The 26,757-nt window shown below is 43.6% G+C and overlaps 1 protein-coding gene across 2 annotated transcripts in view; it reads left to right on the forward strand.

Moving 5' to 3' along the window:
- The window catches only part of LOC117403985 (dedicator of cytokinesis protein 2-like), a 428,344-nt gene that overhangs the window by 61,481 nt on the left and 340,106 nt on the right, over positions 1–26,757 (forward strand). For both annotated transcript variants that reach the window (XM_058985710.1, XM_058985720.1), the window contains 3 exons: positions 1,187–1,276; positions 10,289–10,389; positions 21,690–21,824. In XM_058985710.1, the coding sequence (XP_058841693.1) occupies positions 1,187–1,276; positions 10,289–10,389; positions 21,690–21,824 (326 nt within the window). The remainder of the gene's footprint in view (positions 1–1,186; positions 1,277–10,288; positions 10,390–21,689; positions 21,825–26,757) is intronic.

Here is a 26,757-nt window from a genome sequence, read left to right on the forward strand (position 1 = left end):
TACTTGTTATCTCATCGCTGCCACCACCTGGGAGAAACCAGACACAAGCGCTCGGTGTGTTGAATTAATGGGATTAATATCACCGGTTTTATGGCTGTGATGGATTGCAGTTTGGGGATTAGATATATTTCCTATAATAAACATGTTGAGCGGAAGAAAGGGACCTGGATAGTGACTGGAAAGCCAGTATCTTATTAACCGTGGGTTATCACTTTTTAAAGAGATTTATTTAGCTAGCTTTTTTTTATTCATCAAGTCACAGACACTGCACTGATAACAGCAGTATTTTTCACATTTTGATCACAGAGGATAAAAAATCTCCTTAGTTTCACAGGTTTTATTTTCTTAAAGTTCTCGTATTCTCCATTGGACGCATTTGGATTAAGACACATGGGTACACAAGAACATAAATACAGAAGAAAATGTATGAATGAGAGGAAGTCGTTGGGACTATCTTTGCTTGTCTGGTTCCTGCTGTCTGATTGATCTCAAACCTTTGTCAAGTTGGGTCTTAAAGGATCCAAGTGTTTCTGCCTCAAAAGCATGAGTAGGTAACCCCCTTCCCTCTGCCCTAAGTCTCTCTGCGTTTCTAATATCCCTTTCTTTCCAGCACCAGCTCTTCCTTGTACTCTTCTTGTTTTGCTGTGCTTTTGTCTGTTTTTGAATGCTTGGTAGATCTCCCACTTCTTCCTCATGCTTCGCTGGATGGATCGATTAACCCATTTTGGCCTCTGTGAGTTTAGTTTGGACTGCTTAGTGTTTGGGATGAATTGGTCTTGCATTCCCAGCATGAGGTCTCTAAACTTTGTCCACCCGCCCTCCACGGAGTCTTCTTCCGGTGTGTTATTTGCCTGCATCTCCAGTGTTGTTGTGTAAAGTGGAGCTGTCAGTGGTATCCATGTTTGTCAGTCTGTAGCACACTCCTAGCTTCAGTCCTTTTGTTTTCTTGTCAGTTACCTTGACCCAGATGGGTTGGCACAGGTTTTGGGTTCCACCTATCCATTGGTTTTACCTCTTTGTTGTCTCTATGCCACCCCTCCTCCTCCTCTTCTGTCTGGTCTGTCTCTCCTAAACTGCCTCAACCCACGAACTGAGTCCCAATGGCATCGTAGTTTTCATAAACAAGGGATCTACAGATCGCAGGTGGTTCCAATGTTTTTCTTCTAATCCTTTTGTCGTTCTATAGTTCCTGCAGGACACTCTGGACGCCCTCTTCACTATAATGATGGAAAACGCTGAGACTGATACCTACGACTGCCTGATCTTTGATGCACTGGTAAGTAATATGAGAGGGTGTGGGAGATGAAAGGAAGTGGTCTTTCCAGGGGCACGCTGTGGAAGCCCCTCGGAACCAGGCAAGGGCCCCGCAGGCCTGCTTAACGGACAGTGTTGTGTGAGGCGCTGCTGTTATGGATTCTGCCCCCCCTGTCCGTGAGAGGAGGTTGAAAGCTCTAAAATCAAGAAAGCAGATGAGCCTGGCTCTTGTGCATAGGGGTTAAGGTGCTCGCCCGTGGTGTGCACGGTTTCCATGGTCACCAAGCCTCCTCCCTGTTACAGTTGTACACAGTTTATTTTTTTTAGTGCCAGAAATAGCCGCTCAGAATGCCAACATGCGTTGATGTCAGGCTATCTTAAGTATTTTTTTTTAGATGGCGGGTAGCTAGTAGCTATGAGTGGGATGGAGAGAACTTTATGTATCACTTGCAAAAACAAACAAGGTTAGTAAAAAAAAATAAAAAAAGGAGCGGGTTTCAAACTAGAATGTGTTATACAAGCTCAGCCAATACAGACTTTTATTTTACTACAAAGGGCACACAGTGATTGTTTGAATTGAGTTCCTATGGGAAATGGGAAAAGCATGTGGGGGGGGGGGACTGCAAAATGATCCTGCAGATTTACCGTGGAGTCATTTAACAGTGTGGGTGGTTTGGCCCCATGCTAACAACACCCCAGCATGAACCGGCATTGAGCTGCACTTGCGAGACTTGTTCAGTAAAACAATTTGAATATATTTGAAGAGCTGTGGACAAATATATTTAGTTTAAACCGCCAACATCTTCGGTCCCCAGAAACCACTACTGTTTTGTGATGTACTGTATACCCTTGCATCGCATCCCAGGGGAGTTCTGATGTATAAACAAGATGTGATCTGGGTTTAAATCCAGCATTCCAAATCCCAGTCTCCTTACTTTGGTTTCCTTCGCTTGTAACGAATAGCTTGTCTCTGTGCAGGAGGTCACATGTGTCGTTCTCTGAAGTGCCTTCAGATGTCTTGAATAGCAATACACCCCTCATGCTGAGGTTGTTGCTGTTATTGTTGTGTGTGTTGAATTGACTCATCGAGTTCCTTGTCTTGAGTGTGATTTCACTTCTGCAGTGCTGTGTGTTTCACATTCAGAAGCGTGAGCTATTATGATTCAGATCCAGAAAGCACCATTTCTCTCTTTCTGGTCTCTTTGCTTTGGCTGCCAGTCAAGCTGAGAATAAAGATCAGGATACTGCTGTTGACTAGAAGGCTGTGGAAGGTTAGGATGTGGCTGCTGCAGACATGGATTCTCCTGCACACAAACCCCACAACTCTTTACTGTGTAGGTGTTCCTATAGTTATTCCATGCATACGCACCCACATAATGCAACACTATGACAGAGCATACAGTATCTGTCTGATTGAGCCAGCTTGTACCTGGTTGAACTTTGTTTGTTCAAAATAATTGTCTCCACAATGTATCTTTGATGGTCCTCTGTTCCAGCCTCACAAGGTCTTGATGATGGTTCATGCTTTAGTCGTGGTGTGGGCGATTTCTAGTTTCTCTAGTCGTGTGACTGTCTGGCTATCTAAGGGAGAGTGGTCACCAGGGAGAATTGTTCTTAACCATTCCATGTGCAAGCATCCCAGGGCACTTTACAAAAATGCATACTGACTCAGCTTTCCGGATAAAATTTGGAAGTGAGTTTTCAAAGTAAGAGAGCTAGAAAACTAAACTCTGTTGCACCATAGGTTTTTAATCAAGTTCTTGGAATTATCAAGAGGCCATCGTTTGTTCATCTCAAAATACGAGCTGGTTTGTAGGGAACAAGTAACTCACACAAATAGGCAGGGCAAGAAGCAGGAATAGCCTTCCAAGTGAGGAGCAGGGTTTTGAAATCAATGCGCTGCTTCACAGGAAGCCAATGTAGAGATCTTAAAACTGGGGACACACAGCAAACCAGACTTCGTGTGTGTAAGTATTCTTACTGCAGCAACTCTATCTGGTCAAGCCACTCAACTGCTGCATGACTGTCTCCTCGCTGGAGTCAAGGCTGAAGTATGAACAAGCCTTTAATCTGAGTATGAAGTCTCCCACTGTGGGTGCATTGTTATCACAGTCCAGAGGTGAGGGAGCCTGTAGTCCGGGCAGGGATCCCACAGCTATGAGAACTGAACAGCCCTGTCCTCTGTCTCTAATGTTGCACCCACTGGTTTATGACAGTTTTAGAGACAGACTAGATGAGACACTCTTTGTACATCTTGGAGGTTTGGTCTACTTCTGAATTGATATAATTGTCATTATAAATCACATATGAGAAATCACAATTCCAGTACAACTTATCCTGTGTGGAGATGTCACCCTGTACATGGAGCCCATATGACAACTTCACCTATCCCAGTATGGCTTACAGTGCCATACTTCTAGAATTACTTTGAATTGTGCTGTATAGTATTGTGTTTCACCAAGCTATACTGCAGGGATGGAAGTACTCTTATTGTATAGCAGTTTGATCCATTCCTGGTATTACTATGAGTTTAATAAGACTCATCTGAGCTTATTCTCTATACACCGTGGCTAATCAAGCTCGTAGTAAAACCTGGAATGGATGAACATGCTAAGCAATAGGAGTCTTTCTATCCATGCTTTACAATGGTTACAGTACCTGTGTTTTGCCATGCTTTCACAGGGCTTTGTTATACTTTGCTATGCTTTTACTGTGGGAAACTTTTTTCTAAGGTTCCACTCAGTGTCTCTCAATCCAGTCGGAGCTCTACAGGCCTGTAGCTATCAAAGACTGCAGGGTAGTGTGCAGTATTCCTGCCCTGATTTCAATGAGAATCTGCGGCCTGTTACTTTAAGATAATCGAATCTGATAGACTGCAGGGCAGTGTGCAGTATTTCTGCCCTGATTTCAATTGCAGACCTTCATGACTTGACCCCCCCTCCACCCTATTGCAGACCTGCATGACTTGATTCCCCGCTCCACCCAATTGCAGACCTGCATGACTTGACCCCCCCCCCCCCTCCACCCTATTGCAGACCTGCATGACTTGATCCCCCCCCCCCATGTCTGGACTCCTTATTCAGTTCAATATTATTCTACACAACGCTGCTCAGACATGGAACCTCACAATTCATTTTCCTGCAGAGCAGACAGTCTTGCGCTGAGATTCTTCAGTGATGTTTTTCTGAAGTTAAGTCTGATTGCTTCTGACAGGTTGATGATGGTAATACTGTATGTAAACCCTGGTTTCCCCTTGCCTAAGCCTGCATACAAACTTTCTTCTCATTTCCTGCTTTGCAAATCCATTGTGACAACCCCAGCTTGCTTATGAGGTAAAGGCAATCTGTTGTCAACCTGCTTCTTCCTTCCTGAAATATATATTTTTTGCAAATGTTAGGGGTCGCTACTGAACCATAAGAGCAGTTTTCATGTGTTTACTGCAGTGTACTGCAACCCTTTAACTTAGGATTTTACTGGGAAAGTAGGTAAAATCATAATCTCTTTGAAAAAAAATTTTTTGTATTTGTTTACTGTGATTTGGTGCATTCTCAGAACGTGCAAATTAGTAAAATAAAGACGGTATGCTGTACTCTGCGAGCCAGACAGCAAGGTGGTCATGCCATTCTGCATTATTTGCCTTGACAAGCTTCAAGGAAGGGGTTTGTAGTTTTCCGATACATTTATTTTCAAGGACACTGTGGTCGTGTGCAGTATTTTCTGTGGGTAATGTACTGTAAATGGCAGTATTTATAAAGGCTCAGTATCAGCATTTCTTTACATGTATTTCAATCTGTTACTTCAGAAGTAACCACCGCTCTGGGTGGGGTGAAGTTAACACACCGTGTGTTTGGGAAGTAAGATCAGGAAACGTGTTAAATGTGTAAATCAGCTTGTGTATTGACACTGCCATTCATCCTGGCCGATGATTGCAGTGGTGTCAGCGTCTCTGCACAGTGTGTCTGCTCTCTGGACCCGCTGCCCTCCACTTCCCCAGGTGTAGATGAGGACAGACAGGATTGGATGACCCCTGGTGACCTGCCATGACACCTGTGTCCTGCGGGCCTGCAGCGCCAATGAGCTGAGCTGAGTAAAATGTAATCCAGACTCCGACCGCCCACTCATACCACCTCCGGGATCCTGCAGCGAGTGGGAGATACGGACTGCGTTACCATGCACAGGGAATCGATCCTCTGGTGTTTGAAAACAGATATACAGAGTTTACAAGCCAAACTCAGTGTGGTTCAGAGGAGTCGTGCAATGAGTGCTTCTGAACCTGACACAATCGGAATCAGACACAATTCTAGTTCACAACCTGTATGCATGCAGAATAGACGGATATGCTACATTAGTGCCATGATCTGTTCTTGTAGATTGGCTGCAGCCGATCGCTGAGGTTAAAGGGGGGGCAGAGTGTAATGGGTAGCGTTGTGTGATACACTGTCTTTGTGGATTTTGTCCCTTGTCAGTGAGATGAGGTTAAAGGGGGGGCAGAGTGTAATGGGTAGCGTTGTGTGATACACTGCCTTTGTGGATTTTGTCCCCTGTCAGTGAGATGAGGTTAAAGGGGGGGCAGAGTGTAATGGGTAGCGTTGTGTGATACACTGCCTTTGTGGATTTTGTCCCCTGTCAGTGAGATGAGGATAAAAGCTTTCCAACCCATGACTGCAGACGAGCCCCACTCTTTTGCACAGTGGTTAAGACACTCGCTTATGGTGTCCACCTTGTTACAATGGATGCAGAATAAACAGTATGCATGCAGAATAGACAGAGGATTTGAATCCTATTAGATTGTGCATATAAACAAGGTAATTGAGAGAGCCCATTCTGTGAAAAATAAACTGTTTGTAAAATCAATAGCAGGGGTTTGTAATTGCTGTTCCATTTTTCCACTGGGGGTTAGGAGTAATTGATTTTATAAGCTCCAGCATAAGCGCACACACACACACACACACACACACACACACACACACACACACACATTGTAAAGCACAGGGTGAACATGCAGAAAAGTAATCCATGTTTGAAAGGCATTTTCTGTGCTTCGGAGACATACTGGTAGAATGTATACTGCTGGTGCCCCAGGTTACAGGGTTTCAAATACAGGACGCTTGCTAATATTATTCCAGGAGGAATTCAATTTGCACTCCATTTTTGTATTAGTTTTACAATTACAACCCGCCCCCCCATCCTCTTTTTAAAACTTTAGCCCCAACTTACAGTAATCCGTCGTGTCTCCACCCGTCACACATCCACCCTGACCGTTTATCCACCATGATCAACCTCTTCAGCAACGTTCGTTTATTATTGAACAGACAGGATTCCTTCAGATACTGTAGATCCTACCAACGTTTTCATACACTGTGTTGTATGTACTCTGTGCGCTACCATTGCTGTTAGTTTCACATGAGCTGTTCAGTGTGTTGATATGTAAATAAATCCTGTTCAGTGTGTAGATATGTAAATAAATCCTGTTCAGTGTGTAGATATGTAAATAAATCCTGTTCAGTGTGTTGATATGTAAATAAATCCTGTTCAGTGTTTCAACTTCAACCTCCATCTCGCTCTCCTGCCTGTCACTCAGCAGCGAATGCACGCACCCACATGGCAGATGGCTACCCTGTCACATGCATTAATACCCTGTATCTTTCTAAAGAAGGGATTTAGGGGAGCTCCCTAATAAAAGCTGAATCTCAGAACAGTAATTGTGTGAATATAACAATTGTTACAGCTAGTGTATAATTTAAAACAAGATTCATTTATCCAACTTTTTGGGATGGTAAAGAATCGAGAGGTGTGGTAAAGAATCGAGAGGTGTGGTAAAGAATCGAGAGGTGTGGTAAAGAATCGAGAGGTGTGGTAAAGAATCGAGAAGGATGGTAAGGAATCGAGAGGGATGGTAAAGAATCGAGAAGGATGGTAAAGAATCGAGAGGGATGGTAAAGAATCGAGAGGGATGGTAAAGAATCGAGAGGGATGGTAAAGAATCGAGAGGTGCGGTAAAGAATCGAGAGGTGCGGTAAAGAATCGAGAGGGATGGTAAAGAATCGAGAGGGATGGTAAAGAATCGAGAGGGATGGTAAAGAATCGAGAAGGATGGTAAAGAATCGAGAGGGATGGTAAAGAATCGAGAGGGATGGTAAAGAATCGAGAGGGATGGTAAAGAATCGAGAGGTGTGGTAAAGAATCGAGAGGGATGGTAAAGAATCGAGAGGGATGGTAAAGAATCGAGAGGGGTGGTAAAGAATCGAGAGGTGTGGTAAAGAATCGAGAAGGATGGTAAAGAATCGAGAGGGATGGTAAAGAATCGAGAGGGATGGTAAAGAATCGAGAGGGATGGTAAAGAATCGAGAGGGATGGTAAAGAATCGAGAGGTGTGGTAAAGAATCGAGAGGGATGGTAAAGAATCGAGAGGTGCGGTAAAGAATCGAGAGGTGCGGTAAAGAATCGAGAGGGATGGTAAAGAATCGAGAGGGATGGTAAAGAATCGAGAGGGGTGGTAAAGAATCGAGAGGTGTGGTAAAGAATCGAGAAGGATGGTAAAGAATCGAGAGGGATGGTAAAGAATCGAGAGGGATGGTAAAGAATCGAGAGGGATGGTAAAGAATCGAGAGGGATGGTAAAGAATCGAGAGGTGTGGTAAAGAATCGAGAGGGATGGTAAAGAATCGAGAGGGATGGTAAAGAATCGAGAGGGATGGTAAAGAATCGAGAGGGATGGTAAAGAATCGAGAAGGATGGTAAAGAATCGAGAGGGATGGTAAAGAATCGAGAGGGATGGTAAAGAATCGAGAGGGATGGTAAAGAATCGAGAGGTGTGGTAAAGAATCGAGAGGTGTGGTAAAGAATCGAGAGGTGTGGTAAAGAATCGAGAGGGTTGGTAAAGAATCGAGAAGGATGGTAAAGAATCGAGAGGGATGGTAAAGAATCGAGAGGTGTGGTAAAGAATCGAGAAGGATGGTAAAGAATCGAGAGGTGTGGTAAAGAATCGAGAGGGATGGTAAAGAATCGAGAGGTGTGGTAAAGAATCGAGAGGTGTGGTAAAGAATCGAGAGGTGTGGTAAAGAATCGAGAGGGATGGTAAAGAATCGAGAGGTGTGGTAAAGAATTGAGAGGGATGGTAAAGAATCGAGAGGTGTGGTAAAGAATCGAGAGGGATGGTAAAGAATCGAGAGGCATTGTAAAAAATCGAGAGGCATTGTAAACGAGGTAATATATGGCAGTGCACTCTGCAGACATGAGGTAATATATGGCAGTGCTCTCTGCAGACATGAGGTAATATATGGCAGTGCTCTCTGCAGACATGAGGTAATATATGGCAGTGCACTCTGCAGACATGAGGTAATATATGGCAGTGCACTCTGCAGACATGAGGTAATATATGGCAGTGCGCTCTGGAGACATGAGGTAATATATGGCAGTGCGCTCTGCAGACACAAGGTAATATATGGCAGTGCACTCTGGAGACATGAGGTAATATATGGCAGTGCACTCTGCAGACATGAGGTAATATATGGCAGTGCACTCTGGAGACATGAGGTAATATATGGCAGTGCGCTCTGCAGACACGAGGTAATATATGTCAGTGCACTCTGGAGACATGAGGTAATATATGGCAGTGCGCTCTGGAGACATGAGGTAATATATGGCAGTGCACTCTGCAGACATGAGGTAATATATGGCAGTGCGCGCTGGAGACATGAGGTAATCTATGGCAGTGCGCTCTGCAGACACAAGGTAATATATGGCAGTGCACTCTGCAGACATGAGGTAATATATGGCAGTGCACTCTGGAGACATGAGGTAATATATGGCAGTGCGCTCTGCAGATAGGAGGTAATATATGGCAGTGCACTCTGCAGACATGAGGTAATATATGGCAGTGCGCTCTGGAGACATGAGGTAATATATGGCAGTGCGCTCTGCAGACAGGAGGTAATATATGGCAGTGCGCTCTGCAGACATGAGGTAATATATGGCAGTGCACTCTGCAGACATGAGGTAATATATGGCAGTGCGCTCTGGAGACATGAGGTAATATATGGCAGTGCTCTCTGCAGACATGAGGTAATATATGGCAGTGCGCTCTGGAGACATGAGGTAATATATGGCAGTGCGCTCTGCAGACAGGAGGCTTATGCCTGCGGCCGAGTGGAGAGAAAAAACAACACATTATCTGTGCACATCACTCCGCTCCGATAATTCCATGTTAGCTTTCATGCTTTACATAAACCACATTAATTACATACTCACCAGAGTCTTTGCTTTCTAAATTCTAAATCCCACAATCCCAGTAGGTGCCTGGTCCCTGTAAATAACACATTATACATTTACATTAAATCTCTGTGCGTGGAGCATGAACAGCAGCCTTATGGATGGAATATAGACTTTCATTTTAGAAACCAGCTGGATATACAATTATGTCAAAGCATTGTTAAGAACAAGCTTCTTATTGTGTATCTGAGTTCAACTTTGTGAATAGATAAAGGCTTTAGTATACAGCAAAAAAGCAGCTTTCTGTGCCTGTAACTAGAGTGCAGTTGTGTGAAAGAGGTACGTGAAGGTTCTGTAGCAGAAGCTACAGCCTGATTTAGCTGATCTGACCCATGGATGCTATAATAACAAATGGACAGTAATACACTGGTTTTACTAAACCCCCTAAGGAATCTGCTTAGTTTAGAACATAAGAAGCCATTCTGCAGATTATTGCTCATCGGTTCCTACAGTATACTCGCTGATTGATTTTAAAACTTTGTCCAGTTGGGTCTTGAAGGATCCCAGTGATTCAGCATCAATAACATGCCTATGCTGTTTCCATACCCGCTCCACTCTCCTACTCTTTGTGGCTTCATGTTTTATGCTTGTACACCAGCTCTTGCAAACCTAATCACAGGTTGTAAGGGATGGTAAGAAGATATTTCTTAAGTGCTGGATGTTTTTCAGGTCAGTAGACACTGTATGAGAATAGGAATGTGATGGTGTAAATGAAGGAATGAAGTGTTTAAAGAGATAACGTCTTTCTTCTTTTTTCCCTCCAGGTTTTTATCATCAACCTGATTGCTGATAAGAAGTTCCAGCACTTCAATGCGGTCCTGGAGGCCTACATCTGCCTGCACTTCAGCGCCACCCTTGCTTACAAGTATGTTTCCACCAGGGCCACGCCTCAAAACACAGACCCAACCGGCTGAGCACAGCGGATTAGAAATAGCAATGCAGCTGTTTATTTATTTAACCAGCGATGAATCCACGGAGTCCCCAGTCCTTCTCCCTATCATTACAAACCTGCAGCCCCATGCACGGGTTCCTCTAGTGAGAGTGCTGAGCAGGGCATGCAGGCAGGGCAGTGCAGCTCTGCGTCCTGGCTGTGCCCACTTAACTGGGGATCCCACAGAAAGCATTGCTTTAGCCTAGCTTTCCCGTGGGTTTGGGAAGCAAAATCAATAGGTACTGCTTCACCTCGCCATGCTACAGTGGCCCCTACTGGCCAGGTGGCCGGTGAACTCATGCAGACCTACATGGCTTTGTTATCCAAGGGCCGGTAATTTACTGACATCCACTGTGGAGCTCCTGGGTGTAAAGAGGCGCTTGGCTTTGTTATCCAGGGCTGGTAATTTACTGACATCCACTGTGGAGCTCCTGGGTGTAAAGAGGCGTTTGGCTTTGTTATCCAGGGCTGGTAATTTACTGACATCCACTGTGGAGCTCCTGGGTGTAAAGAGGCATTTGGCTTTGTTATCCAGGGCTGGTAATTTACTGACATCCACTGTGGAGCTCCTGGGTGTAAAGAGGCGTTTGGCTTTGTTATCCAGGGCTGGTAATTTACTGACATCCACTGTGGAGCTCCTGGGTGTAAAGAGGCGCTTGGCTTTGTTATCCAGGGCTGGTAATTTACTGACATCCACTGTGGAGCTCCTGGGTGTAAAGAGGCGCTTGGCTTTGTTATCCAAGGCTGGTAATTCACTGACATCCACTGTGGAGCTCCTGGGTGTAAAGAGGCGCTTGGCTTTGTTATCCAAGGCTGGTAATTCACTGACATCCACTGTGGAGCTCCTGGGTGTAAAGAGGCGTTTGGCTTTGTTATCCAGGGCTGGTAATTCACTGACATCCACTGTGGAGCTCCTGGGTGTAAAGAGGCGCTTGGCTTTGTTATCCAAGGCTGGTAATTCACTGACATCCACTGTGGAGCTCCTGGGTGTAAAGAGGCGCTTGGCTTTGTTATCCAAGGCTGGTAATTCACTGACATCCACTGTGGAGCTCCTGGGTGTAAAGAGGCGCTTGGCTTTGTTATCCAAGGGCCGGTAATTTACTGACATCCACTGTGGAGCTCCTGGGTGTAAAGAGGCGCTTGGCTTTGGGATCCGAGGATGTCTACCGAGCTGCTGTGGGGAGCCTCTGCAATGAGGGAACATAATCAGAGAATCTATTGTGGGGAGAATAATGTGAACAGATAGGAATATCACTGGGGAAGGATCATTACAGTGCTAAATGAAGACCTTGTCATGGTTATAAAAAAGAAATCTGTTCAAGCAGGTCTCAGAGGTTTTTATACACAGGGGACTTCACAAATTTATGTTTTCTCTGCTTGTGTCACTTTTCATCAAGTTATCAACAGCCAAACACTGACCTTCCCCTTGGTCCAGCATAACAGTGGGGTTCTTGGAGTTCATGGTTACTCTCATACAACACATTTGGGGTGACCTGATAATCCCCCCTGTACTTTTCACTTGCTCAGTGTCTCCAGCACACACCGCTGCTGGAAGAGCAAAGACCCACCTATATTTTGAAGTGATTGTAACAGTTTGAAACTAGCAGCTGTCTTCCTGTTTCTAGTCATTCTTTTTGTTATTTTTTTTAATGTAATATGTCTCTAATCATTTCAAGCAGGGGATGCCTGTCAGATGCATGTGATTATTGTATTCAGGCTCATAGCAAATGAAGCTTATATCTTTGGAACACGTTACAGTACATTATTCAGCATGGTGTGAATATTACATTTTTTTGTCTTCAGAACTGCTCTGTACACATCTTTACCACAAGCGTTGTCAGACTACACTTTTAACTCAGTGCATTGCCCTGACCTCTCCACAAGGTGTGAGTGGCTTATTCTGCAGTCTGCAAGATGTTAGTAGAGTGGGTCTGACAACCCACACAATGTGCAGAGAGATCTAGGAAGTACAGTTATAATTGTATCACAAGTCAAAGTCAAAAAAAGGAGACTTGCTAGTTTTAAAATAATTGACAATATATTTTGTTACTAAAGGAAAAGCAAGGTTTTTCAAATGCTTTTGCTGGCATATTGTTTCTCACTCTTATGGTTCATTTATTTTAAAGTATTTAACATACTGTTTTCATTTTGATCAGGCAGCACGGGCACAATCTTTACAGGGGGGTTTGATCAAATAAGTTATTGAGCACAATCTAGATCTATGTGGATCAGGATAGAAGTGTTGTGGGTCATTCATTTGTAGATGTCTGATTTTTATCTTTACATACATAACATTTTCGGTTCAGGTCAGCAGATTTTGTTACTGTAGCTGCTGTGTTTTTCACCTCGTCCGATGCTGAGCTGGTAACAAGGCACTTGATGGTTTCTGACGTATATCTCCTCAGACTCCTGTGGTCTGTGGTGGCAGGCAGGCAGGCAGGCAGCTACCTGAAGCAGCCTCTGCTGGCCAGGCTGGCTGTCACTGGCTGACGAATGAAGCTGATCACATATTCCCTGTCTTTAAGATGCATCCCATCCTAACTAGCCTTCCTGCCCCCTGGACCATCAAACCTCCCTGAGGTTTCTATTTCATGATGCTTTCGCACATTCTATTTTAGTCACACATACGGTTTTGAGAAAAAAAGCCTGAAGTTCCCTTCGAAGTTTGAATTGTAACCATTTCCATAACGTGTCCCAAAGTGATATTAAAATAAAAGTATGCAAATCATATATATTGTGCCAAATCACTTTTTTCAATAACATTTGTTTTTATAATATGTGTGTATATAATTTTATATTATGTTTGTGCTTGTCCTTTCTCTAATTTTTAGTTTTGTTTCATAGTTTGTTTTGTGAAAACGTAACATTAGCGTAATATTTCTATGTGATGTGGTATATCATGGATCCTGGCCTTGACACTGACCTCGACAAGCTCCAGCCTAGTAAAAAACAAAACAAAAAAACACACAACCTAAATTCTCAAAGCAAAACAACAAATGTCAGGTTATTATCATAACCCTGGTACCCTGAAATAGAAATGTAACCATTACCGTCTGGGTATTTACCTCCTAAAGACCCGAAACCTGAATACTGATATACCAAAGCTGCTCGTAGAGCCTGTGACGCAGTCATGGCCCGCCCCCTAGGGCACAAAAGGACTGCGCTCACAGATCTCTGTGCCATTGTTGCTCTCAAGACTGACCTGATTGGAAAGCAACAAGAACCTGCTCCATGTGTCCAAGCTGAGCGGACAGGCTGTGGGTAGGAACCTGGCTGCACTGGTAGCTGCACATAGGCAGCTTTGACTTTCCCAGGCACGCGTTGTTAGACGCCCAGATCACACCAGGGCATACGTTTGGTCCGGCAGTGGACGAGATGCTACAGCACTCTCACCGCGTGCGGGAATCCACGAAGGAGCTGGTTCGCCCGCTTCCCAAGCGACCCCCTCCAGTGTGTAAACCAGCGGCAAACTGGCACCCTAGGCCCCAGCAACCTCAAAGACTGGCACAGCTGGCTGCAGCCACTGCCAGAGGTGATGTTCAAGACCAGCCCTAGTCTCCAGGTTCTTAGACTCCAGGTGCTTGGACTCCAGGGCCATGCTGTCCACTCTGTCAGACGGCAGAATGCAGAGAATAGCCGTCTGCTTTGAGCTCTTTCAGCTCAGCAGAGTGCTAAAGGTAGTGACGTTCCAGAAACATGGGCCTGATGGCAGCAGCTTCCCAGACCCTTCCATTGGGTCTCCGTCACATGGGCCCCCTGCAGGCCTGGTTCAACAGCAGGGTTTTTCAGCCCGCATTGAACCACAGCCTCCAGTTGACAGGGTCTCATCACTGTCTAAAGGCACGCTCTGGGTGGAAACAGCTGGCCCATCTATGCCTAGGCGTGGCGTCAGGCAATGTCACCAGAAGAGAGATTGTCATGGACACGTCCAGCCTGGGCTGGGTCGCTGTGGGGAATGGCCGGGGTGCGCAAGATGTGTGGAACGCCTCTTGGCAGGGTCTCCACATCAGTGTTTTAGAGCTGCAGGCAGTCTACCTGGCCTTGCAGAATTTTTTGCAAGAGATCACTGTTTTATGCCTTCCCACCGCTCGCCCTGCTTCCGCTGTGTCTGGAGAAAATCAGACAGGACCGGTACAAGGTGCTCCTAGAAGTCCCTTATTGGCTCAGGAGACTCTGCTTCTCAACCGTGATGCAGCTCCTGCCGAAGCGCAGCGACCTGCTCAGTCAGGCACGGGGGACCTTATGGCATCCCGACCCATCAAGCCTGCAGCTCTGGGTCTGGCCTCTGAATGGCTGAATTTGAGCTGTCTGGGGCTTTCTAATAGGGTTATTGACACCATGAAAAATACCAGAGCTCTGTCCACGCGTTCCCAATACCTTTTTGCAGAGGATGATCTTGGCATTCCATGTCTGTGGAATTAGAGGCTTTCCATCCACCTCCTTTCCAATCTGACAGAGAGTGGCAGCTCCATACACTCTGCTTAGTGCAGGCCCTGGCGTGCTATGTTGACAGGACGAAAAGTTGGAGGCAGTCTGAACAATTTTTTGTCTGCTATGGGCAAAGTCCCATGGTAAAGCCCTGTCTAAGCAGCAGCTGTCGAAGTGGATAGCAGACACGTTCAGGGCTGCCTATGAGCTGGCCAACTTGCCCCCTCCAGAAAAGCTCAGTGCCCATTCCACTAGGGGCATGATAACTTTGTGGGCTTTATTCCAGGGTGCATCTGTCAAGGACATCTGCAAGGCAGCAGTGTGGGCTACTCTCTATACCTTCACTAGGTTCTACAGGTTAAATGTCATGGATCCTCAAAACCCTGGTTTTGGAACTGGAGTGTCAAGGACGGCATCCCAGTCGACCCTTACAACACAAGCATAGAGGTGAGTATCTCCCTCAATTTTTTCACCCTAGCTACTGGGGTTCCATATGATAACGCACAGGGCAGCCTCTCGGCTTAGCCTTGTAGCTTTCCAGTCGTTCTGCAATATTGCCTTGCGACGGCTTTGGTACACTCACCCACATGGTAATGGTTACATTTCATACTTGAAAGGGAACGTTAGGTTATTATCATAACCCTGGTTCCCTGAAATAGAAATGTAACCAATAACCTTCAAGGTCGCTGCGTCCATGATTGCAGCAGACTTGAAGGAAAAATGACGCTGAGATCTGTGAGCGCATTCTGTTTGTGCCGTTGAGCAGCTTTGGTATATCAGTACCAGACGGTAATGGTTACATTTCTATTTCAGGGTACCAGAGTTATGATAATAACTGACGTTTGTTGTTTTGCTTTGTCTGAGGATTTAGGTTGTGTGTTTTTTTGTTTTGTTTTTTATTAGGCTGGGGCTTGTCGAGGTCAGTGTCAAGTCCAGGATCCATGATATACCACACCACATAGAAATATTACACTAATGTTACGTTTTCACAAAACAAACTATGAAACAAAACTAAAAATTAGAGAACAAGCACAAACATATGAAATGTATACACATAAGTGTAGAAAAATAATATAAAAACAAATGTTATTAAAAAAAGTGATTTGGCACGATATATATGATTTGCATACTATCGCTTTGGGACGTGTTAGTTAAAGAATCACCCTATAGTTATTATTAACAGATGTGCAGCAGTGTTATAAACAAAACATGTAACAAAGACATTTTAAAGAAATGATTACTCTATACTGCCACTTGACGAGAAGCTTTAGGCTAGTAATATGCCATTACAATTGTATTGTAGTAAATTGTTACCCCTTGTCGATAATAAATCAATGATAAATGTTAATGCATGTTTAATAACACATTTATAGGTGAATCCTTAAACTGAAGTGTGATCAAAGCACAGCTGAAATGTGCTCTTTGCAGGTGTATTATATGACCTTGTGGAAGGGTAGCGTTTCGGTCAAGGCTAGCGGTAGGATAGCAGAAGCAGGAGATTGCATTTTCAGCACTTTTTCTGAATGCTTTTATTTTAGCAAACAAAGAAATCAAAACTAAACCCAAATAAGCATGCACCCAAGCAAAGGCTGTCCCGGTGCAGAAGAGAGAGCGCCACCTGCTGCTCTCTGAACAAACTCCTAGTGTGGAGCTGCTAGCCAGCTCCTCTTGTATAGCACGTGACCAGTGTCCTTGATCAGCAGTGCCTCAATTAGCACCTGCAGGCCACATGCCACACATGCTTTAGCAGGGAGAGGATTCTAACCCCAGCCCTGCCATATGTTTCAAAAGAAAAACAAATGCGTACCCTCCCACAGACCTGTATTCCATTTCATTGAGGTCAGGGGTCATGGTGAGAATCAGGCGGACCAATGCCTGACTGGTGCCAGTCTGTATTATTCAGCTTTTCTGTTGAACACAAATTGGATAAACTATGTATCACAGGAAGAGGTAGTACAAACCAAGACATGATTTCAATGCTGAGGGATGAACCCAAGCCTGGATAGAATAATTCTAGTAGTAATTGGATGACTTCTTTCAGTAATTGGATAGCAGTTCATTAATGGCTGCGTTCAGTTTCAACAGTCAGGGGATAATCTGTCTAGAGCACCGTGAGGAGCTGTCTGGTGCAGTGTGTGTGTGTGTGTGTGTGTGCAGCTCCTAGCGCTGCGGCAGTCGTGTCCAGTCACTCCAGTGCAGGTGTCAGGTTAGCAGTCTCTCTTTGATGCAGGACTTTATGTTTAAAAGAGGTATTGCTGGGCATTATGCTGTAGAGACCATAATAAAGCTCCATGCATTGTGACAGTTGCACATACAGACCAAGGTGACTAATTCTCAATGTGAACCTGACCTGAATGGTGCATTGTAAATGTGTACCTGTAGAATAATGAGTCCAGCCATCATGCCAGAAGGACAGGGGAATAAAACCCATTAGTTTTTCTAATTACTCCTGCATATGGAATTCATTTTAAATGTTACAGGGTATTGAGCTGTTTCTCGCTGCTTTCCAGCATGGCAGTGTCCCTGAGCTGACTCAATTGAGTGCAGGCTTCTGTATTATTGAAACATTTCTTAAGGCTTATTCACAGTTCCTTTAACATTTGAATTGTGGCAAAAATGGTAATTGCTATCAAGGATTCATAAATGCATGTTTTAATCTACTTCACTCTTTTATATTATATACATTAAGAATATTCTGTCTACTCTCAACTGTACAGTCATATACAATTTTACAAACAAAGACTAATCCTAACGCATGTTTTTTGGAAGCATTTATCTGATATAAATTGTGCCTCTGTTTGTATGAAAGATCTTATTTAAAGTTAGCCTTGAGCAAAGAAGAATAATGGGGACTTGACTGAAGTCTATAACATCCTGAAAGGACTTGACATAGTTAACCCTATAGCCAATACTTTTAAGTGCATTATAGAAACCAGGACCAGAGGCCACAGTAGGAAATGAAGTGGAGACAGACTTAGGACAGAGAGTAGGAGGCACATTACACAGAGTGGTGAGTGTATGGTATGGGTTAACTAGCCATGATGCTAATGCTGGATCATCAGGAACTTTTAAGACCTGACTTGAAGTTTTCGGCTCATTCTTATGCTATGTAGCAAGTCTCATATTGTGATGAACTCTCTTCAGTTGCTCACTGACAGAGTAATACAAAATCACACCTGTGCTCCTTTTGCTCAGTGGGCAGATGTAGATTTAAAACTAGACGACCAGGGTTGGATCCCAAGTCTCTTCCTCTGTGTTGAGTTATGGATGCTGGTGTACCTTCCCAGCAGATCCTTACAAGAGGCATGTGGCAGGTCCAAGTCCATTAAAACAATGACTGTTGAATACCATGGAAAGTGCAGTAAAGAATAGTAAAAGCAGACTGAAGTCATGCTGAAGCAAAGGTGAACATGATGGATCACATTTTTGTAGAAGTACTGCTCAGCCATGGTGAAAGCATCAGGGGCCTGTCAGGCAGTGACATAGCAGTCCAGGTGTGCTTTGCAGAGGCTCAAACGAATTGAAGCCACATGACCGAGAGACACACAGCAGCTTGAATCTGTCGATACACCACGCTCACAACTCAGACTCTTCAAACTGCTTTATTTCACTCTGCCATGTTTGTCATTCAGTCCATTTGTGATCTTAATTGAATTTCTTGTTCACTGTCGTCATTGAAGTGTTGATGAACCCATTTGTAAGTGCTGCTGCCACAGTCAGTTGGTGCTTCCTGGAAGTAAGATGTAATTCTCAGTGAGAGTTCACAGAAAAACAAACCTGCTGTCATCTTGCTCCCCCTGTTCACTAATGGCAACATTAGCTGCACTGTGAGGGCCCTGGACAAGGCTAGTGCTGTTGTGTGATCCTTTATATAAGAAGCCCTTTATTTTTTATTCATGGTTCATACATAAAAGGAAATTCAGTGAAGCAGTTTCCTTTTTTCTTAGAAAGAATATTCGGGTCTATTCAACATATCTATAACATCTATTTTTGTTGCTGCTTGTATCCCATGACATCTTGGAGATATGAAATCCTGAAATCCTTCCGTTCATGAAAAAAAAAAAAAACAGTAACTTGTTAAGATGCTGGTTGGACGATCAGCTTTGTCCTGCCTGGCCGTCTTTTCTATAGAGTTGAAAGAGCCAACTCTGTGAGCTCTGAGGTCAGCAGCACTGAAAACACATCCCAGCCATTCAGCAGCAGAGGCAGCTTGTCACACACGGAACACAAATAGTTAGGCACAGATGAGTTTAAAATGCAGATGCTGTTCCAGCCAAGTGGTACAAAACACACTGAATTAAAGGAGAACTCTTAAGCAGTACATGTCCAGAGCACACTTCTTACAATAAACCCCTCCAGCTGCTACATGTAGTGTTTCCAAATCCCAAAGTGTTTTCTATATGATCACATTTATAGCTGAGTGCTGTTTTGCTCTAACATGCCCAACCCTCCTATTATGTGTCGGATCTGTTGACCTTAAGTGTTACTTTTCCTAGGTTGGGGTCACAAACTAATAAACAGAAAATAAAAACTTTGAAATGTTTATTTTTTTTTTTAGAACTGATCTGTATACAAACATAATGCCTTGGTTCAGTATGACCAGAGGTAATTATCTCTTCATGAGGTATTCATGAAGAAAATCAAATGCTTTTACTAGGTCTATTATCATTATTATCATTATTATTATTATTATTATTATTATTATTATTATTGTAATGATGTCTGGAAATGGCTGCACCTGTCTGGAGAGATGTTTATTAACACGTTCATACAAATCTCTGCAAGGCAGAGGTTAGTAGAGACTCATACAAGGCATCTCTCTGGTAAAGAGGTTAGTAGAGACTCATACAAGGCATCTCTCTGGTAAAGAGGTTAGTAGAGACTCATACAAGGCATCTCTCTGGTAAAGAGGTTAGTAGAGACTCATACAAGGCATCTCTCTGGTAAAGAGGTTAGTAGAGACTCATACAAGGCATCTCTCTGGTAAAGAGGTTAGTAGAGACTCATACAAGGCATCTCTCTGGTAAAGAGGTTAGTAGAGACTCATACAAGGCATCTCTCTGGTAAAGAGGTTAAAAATGAGCAGTGACAAGTGGTTATCAGACACAGACATTTTAGCAGAGCTGGACAGAGACAGTGAAGTGGAAGAGGATGTGTCAGAAACTGAAGACAATAATGATGATGGTCATGATTAACCTGAGTCATCCTTTAAGGAGTCTAAAGGTGCTGACATGAATGTGCCATGGCTTCTCCTTCAACATCAAAGGGAAGAGGCGGAGAATCAAACTCTCCCCACCTGCCTATTGCTTCTAATGTGAACGTCAAACATTCAAGATGGAAGGGCAGCAGTGTGGAGTAGTGGTTAGGGCTCTGGACTCTTGACCGGAGGGTCGTTGGTTCAATCCCCAGTGGGGGACACTGCTGCTGTACCCTTGAGCAAGGTACTTTACCTAGATTGTTCCAGTAAAAACCCAACTGTATAAATGGGTAATTGTATGTAAAAATAATGTGATATCTGTATAATGTGTAATGTGATATCTTATAACAATTGTAAGTCGCCCTGGATAAGGGCGTCTGCTAAGAAATAAATAATAATAATAATAATAACATGGGCAGCATCTCCACATATGAATCAATGTGGGCTGTCAAAAATAAAAGCAAAATGCTGTTGTGATGAACAGGGATGCGATAATGTGTACCAGGGATGACATGAAGCCAGACGTGACTACCATTCCTCCAAAGGGGGAGTTGACAACTGCCCGCTGGCCACTGGCCATATTCTACAATGCAACTGATGTGTTGGCATACAATGATATCAAAGCAATGTGGAATGCTGGCATACGTTTCATAGAGATGTTGGGCAAGGCACCAGTCACACTACTCATTCAAAGAAGATCAGGAATGCCTACAGCACCGGCAGCAATGGCTCTCATCCAGAATGTTTGGCATTTGCAAAAACATGCAACTGTTGCCCTTCAATCAGTGATGATAAGACACACATTACCTTTGTGAAATGCAGAAAAGGGCAGCAGTGTGGAGTAGTGGTTAGGGCTCTGGACTCTGGACCGGAGGGTCGTGGGTTCAGTCCCAAGTGGGGACACTGCTGCTGTGCCCTTGAGCAAGGTACTTTACCTAGATTGGTCCAGTAAAAACCCAGCTGTATAAATGGGTAATTGTATGTAAAAATAATGTGTAAAAAATAATGTAAGTGTATGTAAAAATAATGTAATTGTATGTAAATAATGTGATATCTTGTAACAATTGTAAGTCTCCCTGGATAAGGGCATCTGTTAAGAAATACATAATAATGATAAAGTATCTCTGCAGACGTCGTGTCTGCCTTTTGCCCATCATGTGCAATGTGATCTCACAGCTCTGTTCTGCATTTACAAAGGAACCTGAGAGTACATAGCCTTCATCCACAACAAAAATGATGTTTTGTTTTGTCAGTTTAGCACTTTTGTCCTTTTTTTATATATCCACATTTATTGGGACATTTATAAAGAAATATTATTGAAAATGAATGTACCATAGTGATAATTAATAGCACTTTTTACATACTTGAAATTCTGGACTATGCTCAAGCTTAATCCATTCCCTTCTCCAGATATTAAGGGAGAAAACCATTTTGCTTTCTGTGTAATACAATGGTCACATAATGTTATGATGCAATTATAATAGAGTTTACATACATTTCTAATATTTAACATGAAAGTATAAAAGTTATGCAAAGAAAAATGGTTTTATCAATTCATGGCTGTTTGAATGTATTTGCCTTGTTGACCGATCACCCTGCTGTGTTCCAGGAAGCTGATTGTGGTTCTGACGAGCTACCTGGAGCAAAGCAGCAAAGAGGAGCCCAACGAGAAGATGATGGTCACCTTCAAGGGGCTGGAGTACATCTTCAAGTTCATCGTGCGCTCGCGCAGCCTCTTCGCCAAGTGAGTCTCCATTCTCCTTTATGTGCCTTATTATTATTATTATTAGTTTATTTAGCAGACGCCTTTATCCAAGGCGACTTACAGAGGCTAGGGTGTGTGAACTATGCATCAGCTGCAGAGTCACTTACAAATACGTCTCACCCGAAAGATGGAGCACAAGGAGGTTAAGTGACTTGCTCAGAGACACACAATGAGTCAGTGGCTGAGGTGGGATTTGAACCAGGGACCTGCGGGTTACAAGCCCATTTCTTTAACCACTGGACCACACAGCCTTCATTGTCATCATCACAGGGAGGTTCTTACTTCCCAGGGTGCCTTAAAACATGAGCTGATAAAGTAGCACTTGAATAGAAGGATACTTTTCAAGAACCAGTGTGGTCTTGGGGTTACCTGTGTGTCATTTCTCCCTGGCATTATTTTGAAGTGCTAACCTCAGTACCCAGGCCTTTTTAACAAAGATATAGAATCACCTCTGCACCTTCTGCTCATGCTGTTCTGGTTCTGGTCTAGATGGGAAGAGTTCCTCATACTGAAACACATCAGGTGTCACAGACCTTGTCATATATTAATATGCTGGCATAGCATAGACATCGGACCTGCCCAGGAGAGGAGGACGTTGTGGGCAGGCAGAGAGAGAGAGAGAGAGACTTTTAACAGTTCTTTATTGACGGAACACTTCTTACAAGTTACAAGTTTTATAAATATATTTTATAAACCCGAAGGCTTCCAGACTTATAAAAGATAGCGATGGTCAACGCGATCAAAGGCTTTTTCCTGATCTAGGAAACCAAACCCACATTAAAATCTCCACTTTTTGCAAACGGGTATACAATAACTCTGATCTGGGTGAATGATCTTGTTGATACAGTTCTTCAATCTCATTGCCAAACATTTTGAATATATTTTCAGGTCAGAGCATAAAAGTGACACTGGTCTCCAGTTTTTGATTTAAACACAAATCCCCTTTCTTTGGCAACAAACTAATTACAGCCCTCCGACAGCTGAGCGGTAACTGCCTGTCCTGCAGGCTTTCTTGTAACTACAGAGACAGGTCACACCCCAGATCTTTCCAAAAGTGTTGATAGAACTCCACCGACAATCCATCTGTCCCAGCTTCTAACAGCATCATTTAACTCCTGGAAGCACAGTTTTATATCCAAGCTCTGCTGATCCCCCAAACCTTAACCCTAGCCCCACCACTGCCTTAAGTTTCATATTTTTCTGTTCTTTCCATTTTTTCCAAAAATCATGAAATTGTGAATTGAACCTTTTGTAATAATTTAACATTTAAATGCCAATATGATGCACTATGTATTTCCCTGTTTTTAATTACTGTGATTAATAAACAGTGAGGATCAGTTATTTGGTATTATTGTTGCTTTAGTACATTTATTTAAATGACACCGGGGTACATGTGTCCTATCTAACCTAGCTCTCACTACATGCTGACAGATATTATGGGACCATGTGTACTGACGAGTGGTGGGATGCAGACACCTCCAGGCGTCAACCGAGGCATTGGATATTAAAATAGCAGCCAACTCCGTCACTGAAGGAGGATGAGGCTCAAAACTATTCCGATCAATATTACAATCAACTGTGTAATGAAAATCACCTTTAGTATTAGAATATCACCATCAATTGTTAGATGTTCCTTTAAAATGTTCAAGAACAAAACCCTATCTCTTCCAATATTAGGAGCATAAACATTAATAAAAACATAAATACTCCTTCCTATTTCAGCTCTTACTCTCATCATTCACCCTCTAATGATCTCTTTAACTTCTAAAATATTACTGTCCATTCCAGGTCGAAAGAGCACCGCTACCCCCACACTGTTATTAGAGCGATGGCTCATCACATGCCTCCCTTCAGAGGGAGTGTGTTGAGCCAGCCCTCGATCCGAGGAGAAAGCCCCAGAGCTCTGCTCCGACACGCTTTCACCTTGTCCACCATCTTTACTAAGTTTGTTTCCTTTTTTTTCTGAACCACAATTAACTCTCACCTGACAGCAGTATCTCCGTCATTGTTTTCTGCTGCCTGACCAGCTGGCCCGGTCTGCTCGCCCGCTTCTGGCAGCTCTAGCTGCAGCGGATCTTCATCCTGCTCTCCCTGATCACTCCTGACAGCCTCCCCGCCAATCTCACCCTGTTCCTCCTGTCCTCCTCTATCATTCCTGACAGCCTCGCCCCAATCTCACCCGGTTCCTCCTGTCCTCTTCTATCACTCCTGACAGCCTCCCTGCCAATCTCACCCTGTTCCTCCTGTCCTCCTCTATCACTCCTGACAGCCTCCCCTCCCTTCAGTTCCATCACTGAAGTATGTGTGCCGATAACCTCAATCCTCACCTGACCTGGCTCATTACCCCTGCTGGACACATGCTGCACACATGCTGCTCCGTGGGGGGCGTGGTTAAGCTATACTGTGCTGCAGAAGTCTTTAAATAAATCAGAATCCAAGGTGATGTAGGGCTGGGTCACAAATCTTATATGTTGGGATCCTGGCAATTTCATAAATAACTACTCAAATAAATACATATATTCATAGGATTAAGAGAAAGGTTAGTTGCTCAGACGCTGCCAATCTGAGTTGCATGGTTTATGATGTGACCTCAGAGCCTGGATTCACATGATGATAGTAATTGGGAGCCCATGGCCTCCTTGCAGCTCTAAAGAGGGATCACAGGTCACTAATGAGGTTTGCAGCCAGAGCATCTTGCCAACATTGACAATACTGACAGAAATGAGAGACTGGTGTCTTATGACTGTTTGTGTATTTTAGCTAAGGGACAAAGATGTAGCGACTGGGAGGCAGTGTGGTCCAGTGGTTAGAGCTGAGTGACTGGGAGGGAGGCAGTGTGATCTAAGGGTTAGAGTTGAGGGACTGGGAGGCAGTGTGGTCCAGTAGTTAGAGCTGAGTGACTGGGAGGGAGGCAGTGTGATCTAAGGGTTAGAGTTGAGGGACTGGGAGGCAGTGTAGTCCAGTGGTTAGAGCTGAGTGACTGGGAGGGAGGCAGTGTGATCTAAGGGTTAGAGTTGAGGGACTGGGAGGCAGTGTGGTCCAGTGGTTAGAGCTGAGTGACTGGGAGGGAGGCAGTGTGATCTAGGGGTTAGAGTTGAGGGACTTGGAGGCAGTGTGGTCCAGTGGTTAGCACTGTGGGACTCTAAGAGTAAGGTGCTACTGTAGAAGATAAAATAATAGAACTTTAAGTGCTTATTATTTAAGCCGTTCGACACAGGTGAGCATGTGAGGTGGAGGAAACAGGCTAAATAATGATGTTTTCAGGACCAGAGGAAAATTGATGAGAATCGTAGTTTTTTGGAAATTGCATTTCAAACCGATTTACTTGAGCATGATGGAAGAGGCTTTCTAGTTTACACCCAGTGATCGTTGAATTTCATTTAATTATACCTTGTAAAGACCAGCATTACTTTAAGAGAAGTGCAGGGCCACTTCATTGCCAGTTGCGTAGGATGATCTCCCCTTCAGCTGTACAACACTGAAAACGGAACAATAAATAAAAACTACAATAACAGCTTTATGTCACCCTGAAGCTTCCAAGAAACACATTCTACCCTGTGTTGTCCGTTCAATTTTTTTTTAAAAATCAAACATCATAAAGGGCATAAATCAGATGGGGATTGCATTTCTCAGCATTTTACTCAGGAGCATTCACCAGGAGAAAGAGGCTCTCTCTTGTGGACATCACAGTGTGTCCAATCATGCTCCCTTCTTTCTTTTGTGAACGTCACAGTGTGTCCAATCACACTCCCTAATTTCTCTTGTGAACGTCACAGTGTGTCCAATCACACTCCCTAATTTCTCTTGTGAACGTCACAGTGTGTCCAATCACACTCCCTAATTTCTCTTGTGAATGTCACAGTGTGTCCAATCACACTCCCTAATTTCTCTTGTGAACGTCACAGTGTGTCCAATCACACTCCCTCCTGCAGCAGTGCTCGTTTTCTGTTTGTCCAATCCACCACCAGCATTGTTGCATTGTGGCAGAATAAACTGGATACATCATGGCGCTCACAAGAGAACATTTCTCTGCCGGAGCTCCCGAGTGAAAAATATCAAAAGAATCAGGATGACGCTGAGATTATCCTGATAGCAGCATCGACAGTCACTAAAAACTATTATGAAAAGGTCACAAACAGAACTGTCTGAAGTTCTTCTGAAGCAATGCAACAAGAAAAGAGAACCATTTGTTTATTGTTCAGTCCATGTTGCATTAATGACTCTGAAATGAAGTTGTGGGAGGCAGCAATCGGGGTGCGCAGAATACTGATTGATATTGTGTTAATAGAAAAAAAACCCACGACAAACAATGTAAACAGTTGTATGTGCTATAGAGTACATACATTCTGAAGCTTAAATATGTTGTGCTATGCTCTGACCTCTCTGTGATATTTACAGTGATTGGGGTTTTTTGCAGTTAAATATTGTGCTGGTTTATTTATTTATTTGACTCTGCTATAAAGCCCTTTGATCTGAATTCTGCAGCAGCTCAATTGGCTTTCACCGTAGAGATGTCCATGCAGGCATGATCAGCAAAGTGTAAGGGCCAGCAGCAGCTAGTGGACAGGTCAGAGCAGGTATACACAAGCATACACTGGATGACACTGGCCATGAAACCCGAATGGGTACTTTGCTAGAACCTGGCAACTAGTGCTGAAGAGCTGCTACAACACACAAGAGTATATGAACATGATTTAGGCGCAACATTTGAGTAACTGCAGTAATCTCCATTAAAAACCAAACAAATAAAACATCAGAAAAAGAAAGGAGGACAGTAAAAAAAGATTTGTGCTAACCTGGGTCTTTGAAAGCAGCCTTCTTGTAAGTGTGCTGTGTCTTTGCATAGTAAGGACTGCAATCTCCGACTGTGAGTTTGTTAAGAAGTGTAGAATACCATTATTGCTATGGAATA

The sequence above is a fragment of the Acipenser ruthenus genome, chromosome 2 (genome assembly GCF_902713425.1).
Source record: "Acipenser ruthenus chromosome 2, fAciRut3.2 maternal haplotype, whole genome shotgun sequence".
NCBI classification, from domain to species: domain Eukaryota; kingdom Metazoa; phylum Chordata; class Actinopteri; order Acipenseriformes; family Acipenseridae; genus Acipenser; species Acipenser ruthenus.